We start from the raw sequence: 16,701 nt of genomic DNA, 5'->3' as shown, positions 1-16,701 counted from the left end.
CACTCCAATCGAGCCACGGCTGCAGGAGGTGAGGTAGAGGAGAAAGAGAAAGAGAAGCAAGAGGGGGGGAGGTGGAGAAGGAGATGGGTACTTCTGAGTGCCCTGACAGGGAATTAAATCCAGACATCCACACACCAGGCTGATGCTCTACCACTGAGCAAACCAGCCAGGGCCTTAAATGTAATCTTAATGAAAGCAGAAATTATTATTCATTTAAACAAATCATATAATGAACACTATAGAAAATACTGAAGAAATGGTAAGACTTGGTCCTTATATTGAAAAAATAATACTATTCCATAAAATCTTAGGTACAATGTGGGCATTTATTTAATACTATCAAGAAGACTCTACTACATAAATTATTTACACTGATTTTTCTAAATGTTTAGAGTATTTCCTCCCTATCATTATGCTTTTGGTAATATCTAAACAATGATGACCATTTCTCCTTGGTAACTAACTCAAAGTACTGTCTTCTTTCCATTTAATTCACTGATAAGTTTTCCTTCCTATTCTAGTTTTCCCTATTTACTCAAAACTTAACCCTTTGAGTAGTGAGTTTTTTTCATGCTCACTGACTCCCGGGAGTGAGTTTTTTTCAAAAATTAAGTTAGTTCCAGTTACAGTTTTATTAACTTAAAATCATGTTTGTTTGATAACTAATTTATGGAAATAGGAAGGTCATAAATGTTGCCTTACACATTTTTAAAATAAAAGTTTTTATTATGATCGTACTCTGGATGTTCAGGAGGCATGAGGATGTACATGAATGTTTGTACTACTCAAAGAGTTAAATAAATCCTTACTTAAGTCCCAGAACTTCTGCTTGAAGAATGTGGAATGCAAATAAATGTTAATCCCCAAGTCATAAAAAGAGGCAACCTCCAAAAACATACCATTTATCTATCTAATAAACATTTATTAAGTACCTATCATATGCCTGCAATGGTACCAGCTCTCATGGCTGTATAATTTTGGGGGACAAATAAAGCAATATACAGTGTATGATAAATATGATATATGTTATGATTGAGATATGCATCACAGGCTATTTGAAACTAGAAGAAATGCTTTGAAGTCAGAAAACCTCCTGGACTTACTGAAATTTGAACTAAAACAAGACAAATAGACATTAGTAGCAAAATAAAAGAGAAAATGGAGGGCACTGCATCAGGATAAGAAGGAAAACTAAATTAGGGGCAGGTAATCGAAGAAAAGAGTCAAGTAATCTGAGACTCTTCATTACTGTTAGGAAGGCAAAAGAAGATAGAAATTGACCACCAGAAATTATCAGACTGAATAAAAAAAGGGGAATGGGGTTGGTGGCACAAAGGGTGGTTGGCTTTTTCCTTTTAGGAAAGTCTGTAGTTGAGTTACAAGAAAAAATGAATAAATAAGTTGCCTGGAACTATAAGACACCTGCAATTCTTGCAGAATCATCATTCTCTCCAAAGTATAACAAAATTCATACAGGTATATCTCATTTTATTGAATAAGATAGTAACATCTCAACTTCCTGGCAGAAACCAAGATACAAATGATGATTTACAGATACAATGAATGGTTTTAACAAAGTAATTTTCAATCTCATAGTGGATTGTACTGGGAAAGGGAGGAGTATTAGGCAGAATAGCAGACACTGAGTAGTATGTCTCCCTGGATCTTCAACTCTTCCTTCTGAATTAACTGATAAGCCTAATGGAATATTAATATGATTAAGCTACTCCCAAATTTTAAAAAAGTCTCTCAACCATTAGCTCCTAGCTCAGACAGTCTCTCTTAATCTTTATAAGAAAATACCTTAAAAACTTAGTAGTCTACAGCTTCCCACCTACTGTGTATCCTTCAACTCACTGCAATTTGCTTTATCACTTATATCCATCTCACTTGCTAAAACTGCTCTCATTAAATTAACTACTGTATATTCTAAATGGCAAATGTAACAGACACCTTTTAGCTCTTATACTTGACTCTATATGAGTGAACGTAATTAACAATTCCCTCCCTGAAATTCTTCTGCCCCTCCCAGGACACTACTATCTCCTGATTCTACTCCCATCTCTTTAATAGTTCTGGTTTGGTTTCCTTTAATGATAAGTATTCTTCCTTCTGCCTCTCAACTATTATTATTCCTTAGGACCCCATCATTGGTCCCATTCTTCCCCCACCCTCCCCCCCAATCTGCTTTTCCTGAAAGAATTCAGCTACTCTCATGGCTTAAACCAACACATAATTACAAATAATTCTCAGATAGGTGTAGTGAGTACTAGGCTAGGATTTCCAAATGTTTAGTGTGAATTTCTACTAAACCCTAGACATGTGCCTCACATACATAACATACAAAAAATGGAATAGCTGTGTATCTATGTCATGTTCATCTTTCATCTTAACACTGAGCAGTTTTTAGTGCAGCTAGTACTTAATGTATGTTGTAAATGAACAAAAACAAGTCATAATACTTGACATTATGTTTATAAAGGCAGATATCTTATTTTTTTTCATATATCTTATTTTTTAAATTATAGAAATAGTATTTTTATCTGTGTCTATCTATGTCTGTGTATCCATACACATATGTATATATCTATGTTTCATTTATCTAGAAATGTTAAGCCACCCCAAATTTTCGTGGGGTGGCATGCTGTTTCCTCTCCAATATCTTTCTAAGTGAATCTAACATTAAGTTTGGCTTATTCAGGTCATGCGAGTCTGAATGTGTGGTTAAACCTGAAGAGAATATTTGGTAATCTTTGAGACAACTATAAGTATACCAGGGACCGTTCAGGTGTCTCATAATATCTGATTTCCCTGATAACATTTTGCTATAAACTGCTTCAGTAAAACCTGATTTTCTGGCCTATAGTCAATTACAACATTTGTGCAAGAGTCTTTTTCTCTTCCTGTGGGTCTGTGTTCAGATACTCAGCATGTATATCAGAGATGGTCATATTACCAAATTTTGGTTCAGTTACTATAAGGTTGCCATATAGATCAAGGTACAGATTATTTTGAAACCATATATTATTTCTAATACTAGCTACAGTATTATAAAATTTCATATAATTATAAAAGTATACTTTTCATTTAAAAGGCTTTGTATTTTTAACTCCAAAGTCTATCACTCCCACTACATTTCAGTGATTTTCCCAACTTCAATTAAAAATTTCTCTGCCCATTCACTGGTGCTGCACTTCTGCAGAATGCAGCTATACATGTAGTATCAGTAAGAGGTCCCTGCCTAAGAGCCAGTCCCAAAATGTTTCCAGTTAGCAGTGAATTCCAAGAGGATCAATATTTTTGATTAGTCCAAGCATAGTTGCCAGAATTTACTTTTACCTTCTAGAAAAGATTGTAATTTCAGAAAATATATTATTTTAATTACTACTGTCTTACAACAATATTACATAAGAAATCACTGACTACATGAATAGCCTCTAGGTGTCAATCTAAGATATATACAAAAAAGTTATAATAATCTGTTTCTTCAGAAAGTTTGCAACTTAGGTGGGCAACAATATGCCCATATAATTTTATTGATATAATGTGATTTTATTTTATGTATTTATATTATAATATAAAGAAATAGGCTGAATTAAAGTGATTCTTTGATAAAAACTGTGTCAACAATTTCAAAGCTGAAAGGAAGAGTGAGTGTAAGCTGTGCTTAACTTATTGTTACTTTAGCTGGTATATAAAACTACTCACCATACTTTGTACCATGTTTATAAAACATTCATTTTGTTTACTCTTCAGCTATTTTAATATTACTGCTGTTAAATTTTAATATATTTTTTATTATCTTAAAACTACTTTATCCAAACATTTTTTATAGCAGTAGTGCTGGTGCTTAAAAAATTACTGAAAGTTAATAACTTTGGAATGAAATTTACATGTGCTAAAAAAAAAAAAATTGTGACTAAGGAAGCTAAATAACTGCCATAACATGCTGTGCTATTAATTTAAGAGACTATTACTCTACAAATTTAATAGAAAATGCTGAGGAAAAATGCAACATCAAAGCAAAAATATGTTATAGTAAGTATGGAATTATCGACTTGGAACATGTGTCTAATCACCCATCATCCCCACCTACCCTGTGCTCCCTCAAAACACAAATTTTACATTCATTACTTTGGAACTCTAGTTCTGAATTATTTAAGGTTTGAATTATGTGTCTCCTCCAGATCACATTCCTTCCATAAAACAGGACCATACTATTTTGTATAAGCTAGTATATGCTTAAAGGTCAAAATGAATGCAGTAAGGCCCTGGCCGGTTGGCTCAGCGGTAGAGCGTCGGCCTGACATGCGGGGGACCCGGGTTCGATTCCCGGCCAGGGCACATAGGAGAAGCGCCCATTTGCTTCTCCACCCCCCCCCCTCCTTCCTCTCTGTCTCTCTCTTCCCCTCCCGCAGCCAAGGCTCCATTGGAGCAAAGATGGCCCCGGGCGCTGGGGATGGCTCCTTGGCCTCTGCCCCAAGCACTAGAGTGGTTCTGGTCGCGGCAAAGCGACGCCCCGAAGGGGCAGAGCATCGCCCCCTGGTGGGCAGAGCGTCGCCCCTGGTGGGCGTGCCGGGTGGATCCCGGTCGGGCGCATGCGGGAGTCTGTCTGACTGTCTCTCCCCGTTTCCAGCTTCAGGAACAACAACAAAAAAAATGAATGCAATAAGATAATAAGCCTGAGTGAACAATATAGGCTACAATAAGAGAGGGAAGCCCATTCATTCACTCATTTATGGTCTTTCAGTTAACATATATGAAATTCTCTATGTTCTATAATATGCTAGTAGGTAGTGATGAAAAAACAATTAGAACATGGTACTTCATAAAATTGGGGAAAGAAACATAAATAACAGTAGCATCAAAGAAATTCTGGATCATCACAAGTTGCATTAAAACAGTCTTAGCCCTGGTCAGGTAACTCAATGGACAGAGCACTGTCCCAGCACTCCAAGGTTGCGGGTTTGATCCCTGGTCAGAGTACATATGAGAAGCAACCAATGAGTGCACAACTAAATGGAACACTAAGTAAAACAACAAGTTGATGCTTCTGACTCTTCTCTCTCTCTCTCCCTTCCCCACCTCTCCTGTCCTTTCTCTCTCTCAAATCAATGGAAAATTAAAAAAAAAAAAAATCTCTTCAATTAGGGTCAAAGAATTTTAAGCTATTAAAAGAAAGTTACTCCTTGAATAGAAATTTTAGAAAATAAGGTATATGTGTATGTTTGAGCAGTAACGGTTGCTAAGGTATGAATGTTTGGGTCCTCCCAAAATTCATATATTGAAACCCTAATTCCCAATATAATAGTATTAGGAGATGGGGCCACTGGGACATGATTAGGTCATGGGGGTAGAGCCTTCATGAATGAGATTAATGCCCTTATAGAAAAGGCCCAAAAGAGAAACCCTGCCCCCTTCCACCATATGAAGAATACAATAGGAATCTGTGACCAAGAAGAGAGGCTTCACCTGATCATGCTGGCCCATAACCTGAAACTTCCAGCCTCAAACACTCTAAGAAATAAATTTCTGCTGTTATAAGCTATCCAGTCTACTGTATTTTGTTACAGCAGGCCAAATGAACTAAGACGAGAATCTAGCTATAAAATCTAATTATTAATTGAATACCTTCATAAATCTGTATTTTGCTAAAAAATAATGTCCTTTCTTTTCCTTTCAATACCAGCATGGAACTTGTGACATATTGTTATCACTTTTTCCCCCATTACTGTGATAAAAAGAATGCAAAATATAGCTCAAAACAGTTATGTAAACGTGTGGGTTTTTTATTCCTATTTATGATACTAGTGCCTAAATGAGAGTTAGTTTTAACTAAAAGCCATCTTACAAAAAACAAACTGTATTCTTTAAGTAAAAGACCAAATTATCTCCCACTGGAATTATAAAAACTCATGCTGGCCCTGGCCGGTTGGTTCAGTGGTAGAGCATTGGCCCAGCATATGGATGTCCTGAGTTTAATTCCCAGTCAGGGCACACAGGAAAAGCAACAATCTGCTTCTCCATCCTTCCCCTCCCCCTTCTCTCTCTCTCTTCCCCTCCCATAGCCATGGCTCAATTGGTTCAAGCACATTGGTGGCAGGTCCTGAGGACACTCCATAGAGCCTCTGCCTCAGGTGCTTAAAATAGCTCAGTTATGAGCATGGCCCGAGGTGGGCAGAGCATTGGCCCCCGATGATGGATGCCAGGTGGATCCCAGTCATGGTGCATGCACGGGTCTCTCTATCTCCCCTCCTCTCACTTGGAAAAGACGAAGAAGAAGAAGAAAAAAAACTCATGCCATAAAAAAATGCCTGCAGTTGTAAATGGTACCATACTAGCATAAAGGATGGAGAGGTCAAGCTTAAGAGGGGGTGAGCATGAAAGGCTTGAGACTATATGACAACAGAATTAAAATATGAAGGACAGGTAGAAGATCATTGGTGGTGGTAAGGGAAGAACACCAACTTACCTTCTTGTGTACTCCAGCTAGCCAAATAAAACAAAGAACTCAAAGACAGGAGAGACATGGCATTTTAAAAAGAACTGTGTAACTGTTGCTGCCATCATTATAAACATAATACAAATGTCAGCATTATTAGGGAAAAAAACCCAAAATGTTATCAAAATAAAAATAGCCAGAAGGGGTTAGAGGGTGGTGTTCAAATAAAGAGAAGAGAGAATCAACCTTGGCCAGTTGGCTCAGTGGAAGAGCATCGGCCTGGCATGTGGAAGTCCTGAGTTCGATTCCCGGCCATGGCATACAGGAGAAGCACTTGTCTCCTTCTCCACCCTTCCCCGTCTCTTTTTCTATCTCTCCCTTCCCCTCCCACAGCCAAGGCTCCATTAGAGCAAACGTAGCCCAGATGCTGAGGATGGATCCATGGCTTCTGCCTCAGGTGCTAGAATGGTTCCAGTTGCAACAGAGCAACGGCTCAGATGGGCTGAGCATCACCCCCTAGTGGGTTTGTGGGCGGTTCCTGGTCTTGCGCATGCGGGAGTCTCGCATGCAGAAGTCTCTCTCTCTCTGCCTCCCCATTTCTCACCTCGGAAAAAATACCAAAAACAAAAAAGAAAAAGAGAAAAGAGAATCACATTGAATCTTGCATCTTATTTGAGGTGAGTCAACACACTGTCTTATTTTTAATGTTAGCTGAGAAATACAGGTTCATTCATGCATCCATTTGGCTTATTCATTTTAGAGGATATTCTAAAATGAAAAGACATTTAATTTCCAAGTTACCCTATTTAAAAATGCTTAAAGAAAATTTCAGTAAATGAGAAAAATTTTTTAATCCTCCTCCAAAAAATATAAAGTAATGTAAGCAAATTAAGTATGTCAGTTATCAAGAAATATAACTATTAAAGAGCAAATACTATAAAGTCAGATCAACCAAATGCTATTTATAAGAGAAATGCTTAATAGAGATAGGTTAAAAATAAGTGATAAATATACCAAGACATACAAATATAAAGAAAGCATGGGTTACAAATATAAATATCAGGCAAAATTTCAAAGCAAGAGGCATTAAATAGGGCAAACTCATCAAATTACAATCCACTATGAAGCTATAAGAGAATAAATTTTTATGAACTAAATTAACATCGAAGTTCTCTGTCTTTCACAGATAAAAGAATATAATACATACTCATCAAATATAAATAACTAAATATAAATTTTAAGTTTGGTCTAATAGCTATATGATGAATTCAACAAGCAGAATATACATGTAAAAATATATTTTTGGGAAATTTACAAAAATATATCATATATCTAGACTACAAAAAAATCTCATATTTTTTATTTTCTTAAAAAAATTATTTATTGATTTTAGTGAGAGAGGAAAGGAGCGAGAGAAAGGAACACTGATCTGTTTCCATAAGAGTCCTGACCAGGGATCAAACCCACAACTTCTATGCTTCGAGACTATGTTCTCTAATCAACTGAGCCACCCAGCCAGGACAAACATCATATTTTTGTAAAAATTGAAATATGACAGGCTTCAGAATCCTATATGAATGAAATTAAACTAGAAATACACTAAAAATAAATAACTAAATATAAAATAAATAAATAAATAAAGCGTACTCTTCTAAACACCCTTGGGTTAAAGAAGAAATCAAAATGCCAAACATAGAAAAATAGTTTATAAAATTTGCACAGGAATAAAACATCTTTGTATATCTTTGTTCAATTCCCTTTAACAGATTTCTAGAGATAGAATGGAAGTGAAGGTCACTGAAGCTGAGTAAGTCAAGAAGCTTTTTGGTTAAGGAGTTATATGGGTCTGTATTGTAATCAATGGGAAATTCCCCATATAATAATAACAGTTGAGGCAGAGCTAAAAGATGAATGACAACTTGCCCAATATATTTGGAAAAATCACTAAGAGGTGAGTAACTGGATAGAAGTCAAAAGAATACCAATCCAGAAATTTAAAGCAATTTATTAGCTGAAAGGAAAATATTTATTTGTTGCTTTATTTTTACTCAAATAATAAAAAATACAACACCAATTCCTTAAGTGTGATGGCCAGATTGTCAACAGGCATTTAGTGACTGTTAATAAGTATTTATTAACCAATCAATACAAAGAGGTTCTAATTAACATTTTAGTAGCTTGATCAAACCAGTTACAACGAATAATTGCATGGAAGCTTCTGGAAGCTTCTAGATAAAGATAAAATATCCAGGAACTAGGAGAAAAGAGCTAATGCATCTTCTAATTTCTTTACTTACAGAGCAGCGGTTCTCAACCTGTGGGTCGCAACCCCGGCGGGGGTCGAACGACCAAAACACAGGGGTCGCCTAAAGCCATCGGAAATAAATAGGTTGAGAACCGCTGTTATAGAGGATTCATTCATACATTGACAAAACAAGTATAAACATATTTAGGCTACTTTATACTATAATCAGTAATTCCAGTCACATTTTATGCTTTCTTGACTAAACCTGGACTTGATCTTAAACTGTTGAAATCTGTCATTATCAACAGCATGCAAAGTTTTCAGAGAGGTAAATGTATATTGGTATATTGGTAAATGGTATACTGAAAAAGCATAAGGAAAAAAAAATACCTTGTCAGTGAAATTGTTTTCCTGGGAAACAAAACTGAGTTTTTCAACTTTTCAAAAAAATAAAAAATGAACATGTAGCTTAATGCTCATAAAACCAACCTGTAATTTTTGCTGCCTTTTCCTCTTGGTTGACTCGGTTCTCATCATCTTCTTCATTATCTTCTTCAAAGTCATCTAAATTCCCAATGTCAGCCTGCTTCATACTCATCAAACTAGCCAAACTTTGCATGTCTTCATCCCTATAGTGATGATTTATAATATAATTAATACACAGTTCATTAAATGACATTGCTTGAAAAAAATGGTTTTTTGCCCTGGCCGGTTGGCTCAGCGGTAGAGCGTCGGCCTGGCGTGCGCGGGACCCGGGTTGGATTCCCAGCCAGGCACATAGGAGAAGCGCCCATTTGCTTCTCCACCCCCCCACCTCCTTCCTCTTTGTCTCTCTCTTCCCCTCCCGCAGCCAAGGCTCCATTGGAGCGGAGATGACCCGGGCGCTGGGGATGGCTCCTTGGCCTCTGCCCCAGGCGCTGGAGTGGCTCTGGTCGCAAAAGAGCGACTCCCCAGAGGGGCAGAGCATCGCCCCCTGGTGGGCAGAGCATAGCCCCCCTGGTGGGCGTGCCGGGTGGATCCCGGTCGGGCGCATGCGGAAGCCTGTCTAACTGTCTCTCCCCGTTTCCAGCTTCAGAAAAATACAAAAACAAACAAACAACAAAAAAAACAAACGAAAAAAATGGTTTTTTAATAATATTAATATATTCCTTTTCTATATGTTAATAAATCTTTTTAAACAGTTGTACAATACTATTAAAAAACTAATACTCATTTATTAAATTTTTAACAGCATGTTTAATTAGTAAAAAACAATTAAAAACTAACCAATTAGAAGTTACTTAAATTCTGTGCAGCAGACCTATTGAAGACTAAAATTTTCTTTAAAACTTTTTTAAATTTATTGATTTTTTGAGAGAGAGTAGAAGGGAGAGAGAGAAACCTCAATTTGTTTTTCCACTTACTTATGCATTCATTGGTTGATTCTGGTATGTGACCTGACTGGGGATGAAACAAACCTTGCAATCTTGGAGTATCATCAGGACAACGTTCTAACCAACTGAGCTACCCGACCAGGGCTAAAATTTTCTTTATGGGATTAAAGTATGGTTTCTTAACCATGAAGTCAGGAAACAAAAACTTGTTTTATAAAACAGTAAGACAGTTGAAAAATCAGGTGAAATCTAGACTATAAAATATTTAAATTTACACAGGAATTAAAATAAAATTTCTTAATCTGAAGTCCATGAACCCTTTCAGTTTTGTGGATTAGAGGGAAAAGTAGTAAGACCCTGTAAATTATACTTAAATCTTGTTTAAAGGTGCATTTTTCTCAAAGGGGCTATAACTCCCCAAAAGTCAAAGAACTAATGTAATATAAAGAGTACCTTAAAACAAAGTCTAGGCTTTTTAAGAATTAAAAGATGGAAAATGACCTGAATTGATTATAAATACTATATAGTTAATAAAATGCAAATATGTTTTTATATTGAAGTATTTAAAATATAAACTTATTCAGTTTTGCATTAGAATATGAATAGAATAAAAATTTTAAAATTACATTAAATACTCTAAACGTCAAATAATCTAAGTTTTCTTGGTCTATCATTTTCACCTTAAATTTCACACAAACTACAGTGAATGAAACATGTTTCTAACATGTCATATACAAATTAAACTTTAATCAGATATACTTCCTCAAATTCAGTTTCTCATGTTCTTAGCACAATATAATAAAAAACAAAGAATTAGTTTCTTTTGTAATGTTTGTTAATGTTCACTTTTCTAAATATGACTTTGCAGACTATAATGGTTTTTGAAATTCTTTGCATTTTATCTCATAAGCTTAAGAGTTAAAATCATTTCCCCCTTTTAAAATAAGTTAGTGACACAAAATCTGCATGAACAAGAAAAGCTGTGTGATAGTATATGAATGTCTTACAATTGCTCACCTATCAATGAGGGATTAAAATGCTAATTTACTTAATTTTACCTCTTAATTTCCTCATATTTTTTAACCCCAAATATTTTTCTTTGGGAAAGGTAAGGTGGCAATAAATGAGAAGGCAGAGAGGGAATTCCTAACTACATGTTTGAGAGAATTCCTCACTCAAACTAAGACACTTGATTTGACTGAATTTCCTCTCACCCATATTCCTGTGATTGGAGCTGATTCACTTACTGCCCAGTGGGAAGTAGTCCACCTTCAAAGGATCTTCTCTAATTTTTTCTCTCTTCTTCCTCTGTTTCCTTACCTTTTATTTTGCTTAGGACTTCAGGGTAAGGTCTTTAGTTTTAATTTCTCAATATTTAAGTTTACTATTTAAGGTCCTGAGATAAAAGACTAATTGCTTCCGTTCTGTACTGTCTCTCTACCACATTCACTTATAAGCAAACTGTCCAGAGAAGAGGCTTACTGTTATCTACCAAATTATTTGCTGCCCTGTAGATAAATGCCAAACATCTCATTTTGACACAGAGAATTCAGTCTAATCAGTCAAGTAGACATGGCCAATTATAGTAACACACTAGGTCAAATACATTCAGAATGTGATTCAGATTGGATTGAAATGTTTATAGCTGTCTTCATCCCCTCACCTTTTAAGTTTAGGCATAGAATTTACATTTCTCATATCCTTGAGTCTTCCACTCCAAATAGGTACTAAACCTTTCACTACACCCAAAACATGCACTTACCCGTGACTTGGCTACATGTAAAATTAAGGTGAATGTTACCTTTTTTTTAAAACCTGTTCTAGATATGTTCACCTCATTTTATCCAGTTATAAAATTAAGTCTTTATAGGAGACTACAACTATAACACAATGTGTCTAACTGTATTTTGCTGTATAGTTTTTAGAAGGCTAAGCCAAAAACATGAATTAACAAAAGTTCCTTTAATTCTTTCATCACACTTATCTGAAATTTTCATTTTAGGGTTCCTCTCACATCTCAGCTGAATCAAACAGCTCTCACAAACTGAACTGTCTGTATTTCAGAGTACTACCACTTACACTGGAGACACTAAAATATAAAACAAACATGTATAGTATCCTAAAGGATATATAATATACAATTTATAATTTGAAACTTGCTGTAATCTCTTTTTATATTATTGTTCAGTCTAGGCTATAAATAACAAGTTCATTTAATATAGCCTCTGAAACAAAGAATGGCAAGAATGACTGGTATGTGGTAGGATGTTCTCAACTGCTGCCAATCTACTGAGTCAAAAGCTATTTACTGACAGTGTTCTAAAACACATTCTGAAGCACTATTTAGACAAAAGAAACTTACGTGGCTTTTCCTTCCCGGAGGAAAATGCAAGATAATGAAAACTGGAGAGTGGCAGATACAACTTTTTTAGACAATGGCTTGAATTTTAACTTGACATCAGTCTGAGTTGGCATAGGGCTTGCATACTGTTTCATGTTGATGCTGCTAGTAGCCAGAGCTTTCCTTCTACCAGAAGGGGATTCCTGGAAGATAAAAAATACTGACGTAATTTGGAGTTATTTACTTTATAGACAACTATTTTAAAATACAATTTTAATAATATGATTAAATAAAAATTGAGACTTCCTTTTCCAATGAATTCCTTTAACACAATAATGAAATATAATTACAATGAAGTTATATCACAACTTTAGGGAAAGACTTAAAAAAACCCTCAATAACTGGGAAGGGGAGGGGAGAGGAGGGGAGGGGAGGGGAAGGGAGGAAAGAAATGCAAACTAGGACAGAAATTCTCTAGGGTTCCTTGGCTCCAGCCAGATAGCTCAGTTGGTTAGAGTGTCTGTCATCCCAATATACCACCAAGGTTGCAAGTTCAATCCCTGGTCAGGGCACATATAAGAATCAACTAATGAATGCATAAATAAGTGGAACAACAAACTGATGTTTCTCTCTCCCGCCCTTCCTCTCTAAAATCAATCAATAAAAAAATTTTAAATTAAAAAAAAAATGGTAAACTGATATATTCTCCAACATGTGTAAACCTTACAAACATATGTTAAATGAAAGAATCCAGTCAGAAAAGACCACATATTGTGTGATTCCATTTATATGAAATGTCCAGAATAGGCAAATCTATAGTGACTGATAGTAGATTATTGGTTTCCAGGGGCTGGAGGGAGTGAGGAATGGGCAATAACTCTGGTATGGATTTCTTTTTGGGCTGATGAAAATGTTCTAAAATTGATTCTGAAGACAGAGGCACAATTCTGTGACTATAATAAAATTCATTGAATTATACAGTTAAAAAATAGTCTCCAGGGCTCATATTAAAAGCACAGGGCTAGATATCAAAGTTCTCAATAATTTTTTTTGTTCAGTTTTATTTGATGTAACCTATTTGCATTATAATGTAAACAAAGTAATATTAGGTTACATTAAACCTTTCTGAATGCCTCCACTTTTTTTTATAAAACCCCCAACCTTGGTAGCATTCTATCTCGTTCTTCCCTACAAAATCTGAATTCTGTCTACCCCATACTTTGAGCCTTATTTCTTCCTGAGGCCTTTTCTAATCACTACAGTCTATAGTTCTCTCTTTCCTAAGATCACATGTATTAAGGAAGAAATGGCTGATTGCTCCAATCCTATGCCAGAGGCAGACACTGCTAAGCAATCCCAGCAGATTTCAAAATTCTTCTCTACATAGCTATATCTCATCAGAAATAGAACACAAATAAAACCTATTTGCTATCAAAGGTAGTTAACATTCCATTAATAAACTATCTTGTTTCAAAATTATCCTTTACAGAATAATATCATAGGTGAACAATAACAGGGCAGCAAGATCATGATTGATTAGCCATTAAGTATAAAGAAAACATGATGCCAATTCTGAAAAAATGTAATGAAAAAGATATAATAATCCCTAACTATGTGTTTTAATGGCAAGGGGAGATTTAAGAAATAGAATAATTTGTAAATAATGTAAATCAGAGGCCATATACTATCATTAATATAACCAGAAGTCATATACTAGCATTCCTTAGAGTTTACTAATCTGAGAGTTCAGACCTAAAATAAAGTCTAATTTCTAAATTTGAGTCTCAATAACCTTTCCTATAAAATAAGACTAAATCAATCCAGTCAAGCTCTACAATGGTTTTCTATAAAATTACTCAATTTTCCAACCAAGGCAGGAAAAACTACCATTAACATTAGAATTATTTAATAAATCTTCATTTGTCCTAATTGACAAACTTGTCTAAAATTAAGATACATTAATTTAATCAAAATAGTAAAACATACTTTTCAAAAAATGACATTTCTGCCAGCAGAACAAGTGAAAATGTAATGTAGCATCCCTAAAGAATACCTTGTTTTAAATTGTGGTCTTATCTGTCAGATTATGCACAGCAATATTATACAGAACTATTAGTGCATGTAGATACCTTATGAATGAATTTCAAAAATGTATCAAGCACTTGAGAAGGATTTAAGCTCTCTCAGAAGAAATACTTAAGAATATGCAAATACCCTGAACTGAATCAAGTTGAGCAGATGTGACTATCCCAAACAATACAAGTGTTCTTTCCCTGGTAGCTACTGTCAATCAAAGAGTGAGATTAAGGTCCAAGGTTCTGACAATGTGCAAAATGAAAAAGTGCGATCAGAAAGTATCAATTTATTGCACTGATATGAACAATAATCTCTTATTATGCCTTTAGAATAGCTAACAACTTATATATATAATGCAGGACTTAAAGCCTATGTTTTGAAAGTGCCACATATTATTTTCAGATTTTGTTAAACATCTGTTTCAGAAAGTATGACATTGATCCCTTAATAGTAATTATCTAACTTTATTACCAAATTATGAAAATTAAGATGACTTTGGAAATGCATGTAATTTTGAAAGTCCAGTTTAAGAATGATTCCTGCAAAATAATTGATAATTAACATTCTGTTGATTTCATTTTTTAGATAGAAATTATTGTAGAAAGGTTTTCGGCTGAACTCAGGAAATTTTTAAGTATTTGGTAAACTGGTGTCTAAAGAAACAAGAAGTTATTAAATTTTAAACACAATTAGCTCTACTACTTAAATACAAGCAATAACTTGCTCAGCAACAACAAAAACAGCCCTTTAAAAGGTAACGGTAGGTAAGCAGTCTAGAGCCCTTTTGAGTCTACATATCCATTCCTAATAATAACACAGCACATCATGAAAGTATGTATCCTTGGGAAAAAGGGGTCCAAAAGGTATTTCTATCAATTCTTTATCTAGTTCAGGCATTGTTTTCCTCCTTAAAGATATATATCTCATAGAAAGTACACTTTAAAAAAGGACAGTAATGAGAAAAACAGACTTTTTTATAGCTCTAACCCTAGCTTCAAGCATCGTCATTTTTATAACCATTGAATCTAAACCTTTCCCCGTCCAACACTGGTGTCATTGCTATCAATAGTTCTATAAAGAAGAGTAAAATAACCGATTGCATTGCTATATGAGCAAATCTTTTGTATCCTACAGTCCTCTTTAAAGGGATACAGTAAAAGTTTAGAGAATTATTGTTATTGGTGCCAGAGTTCTAACACTATTTCATATCACATATAGATTACATAAGAGGACAGAAATAAGAGAAAAACAATAAGAGAAACTCTTAGAGAAAGAATGTTAAATGACAAAAGTCAGTAAGAAGTGAGTGTTTACATATGTGTAAGACTAAGTTTCTGCCTCTGGTCCCATGTTTATAGATCTGTTTGTAAGTGAACAGGACAGTATTTTGGGAATTACCATATTTTCCCATGTATACGACGTACCCTTTTAAGAAGAAATTGGGGTCTAAAAACTGGGTGCATCTTACACGGTGGCTATAGATTGTTTTACTTGCATTTTCTGCTTTCTCACGCTTGTTTTTTAGCTCATTGATGAAGACAGTGATTCGTCATCAGACACAAACGAGGATAAGCTAATGGATGGGAGTTTTGACAGTGATGAGGAGTTGTGGGAATTTTCTGATGAATAAAACCTGAGTTTAATAACTTAATGTAATAATTTTTTTTTCATATTTTGGGCCCCAAAATTAAGGTGTGTCTTATACATGAGAGCGTCTTACACATGGGGAAATACGGTATTTCAAAATCCCTAAAGTAGTTCTTAAAGTTTAGGGTTTATTAAAAAACAAAAATAAAACTAGGAGAGCTTGTTAAAATTCTAGATGCCTATATCCCACTCCTAGAAATCCTAAATTAGTAAAACTAGACAGGTCTTGCATTTTAAAAAATATTACGTATTTCTCTCCAATACCACCCTACCACACACACACACACACACACACACACTTTCTCTCTCTCTCTCTCTCTCTCTCGTACATAAACACACACACACTCACACACACCACACACAAAACACTACTATCAGATAATTCTGGTCTAGTTTATTTAAAATCACAATTTCAGAGAGATGCTTCTCCCTAAGGAAGTTCTTATATAACATTTTACTTAAAAACACTCTTTTTTAATAACTGTTCTTATTGTTCTAAAAAAACAATTGACCTATATATTTCCATTTCTTTGAAATCCAGCCTATTGTATGGAGAACTAGCACTTACTGATTTACC

General features: G+C 35.0%; 1 protein-coding gene and 1 non-coding gene across 8 annotated transcripts in view; one reads left to right on the top strand and one right to left on the bottom strand.

Annotated features, from left to right (window-relative positions):
• EHBP1 (EH domain binding protein 1) overlaps nt 1-16,701 on the bottom strand; it is a 591,964-nt gene that overhangs the window by 227,340 nt on the left and 347,923 nt on the right. For all 7 annotated transcript variants that reach the window (XM_066267218.1, XM_066267219.1, XM_066267217.1 and 4 more), the window contains 2 exons: nt 12,423-12,604; nt 9,177-9,316 (listed from right to left, as the gene is read on the bottom strand). In XM_066267218.1, coding sequence (XP_066123315.1) covers nt 9,177-9,316; nt 12,423-12,604 — 322 coding nt within the window. The remainder of the gene's footprint in view (nt 1-9,176; nt 9,317-12,422; nt 12,605-16,701) is intronic.
• Nucleotides 4,269-4,344, top strand: TRNAV-GAC (transfer RNA valine (anticodon GAC)). The gene has a single exon. It is a non-coding gene; the product is annotated as a tRNA-Val (tRNA).

Source organism: Saccopteryx bilineata, chromosome 3 (assembly GCF_036850765.1).
Source record: "Saccopteryx bilineata isolate mSacBil1 chromosome 3, mSacBil1_pri_phased_curated, whole genome shotgun sequence".
NCBI classification, from domain to species: Eukaryota; Metazoa; Chordata; class Mammalia; order Chiroptera; family Emballonuridae; genus Saccopteryx; species Saccopteryx bilineata.
This window is presented reverse-complemented; position numbering and strand designations above follow the sequence as displayed.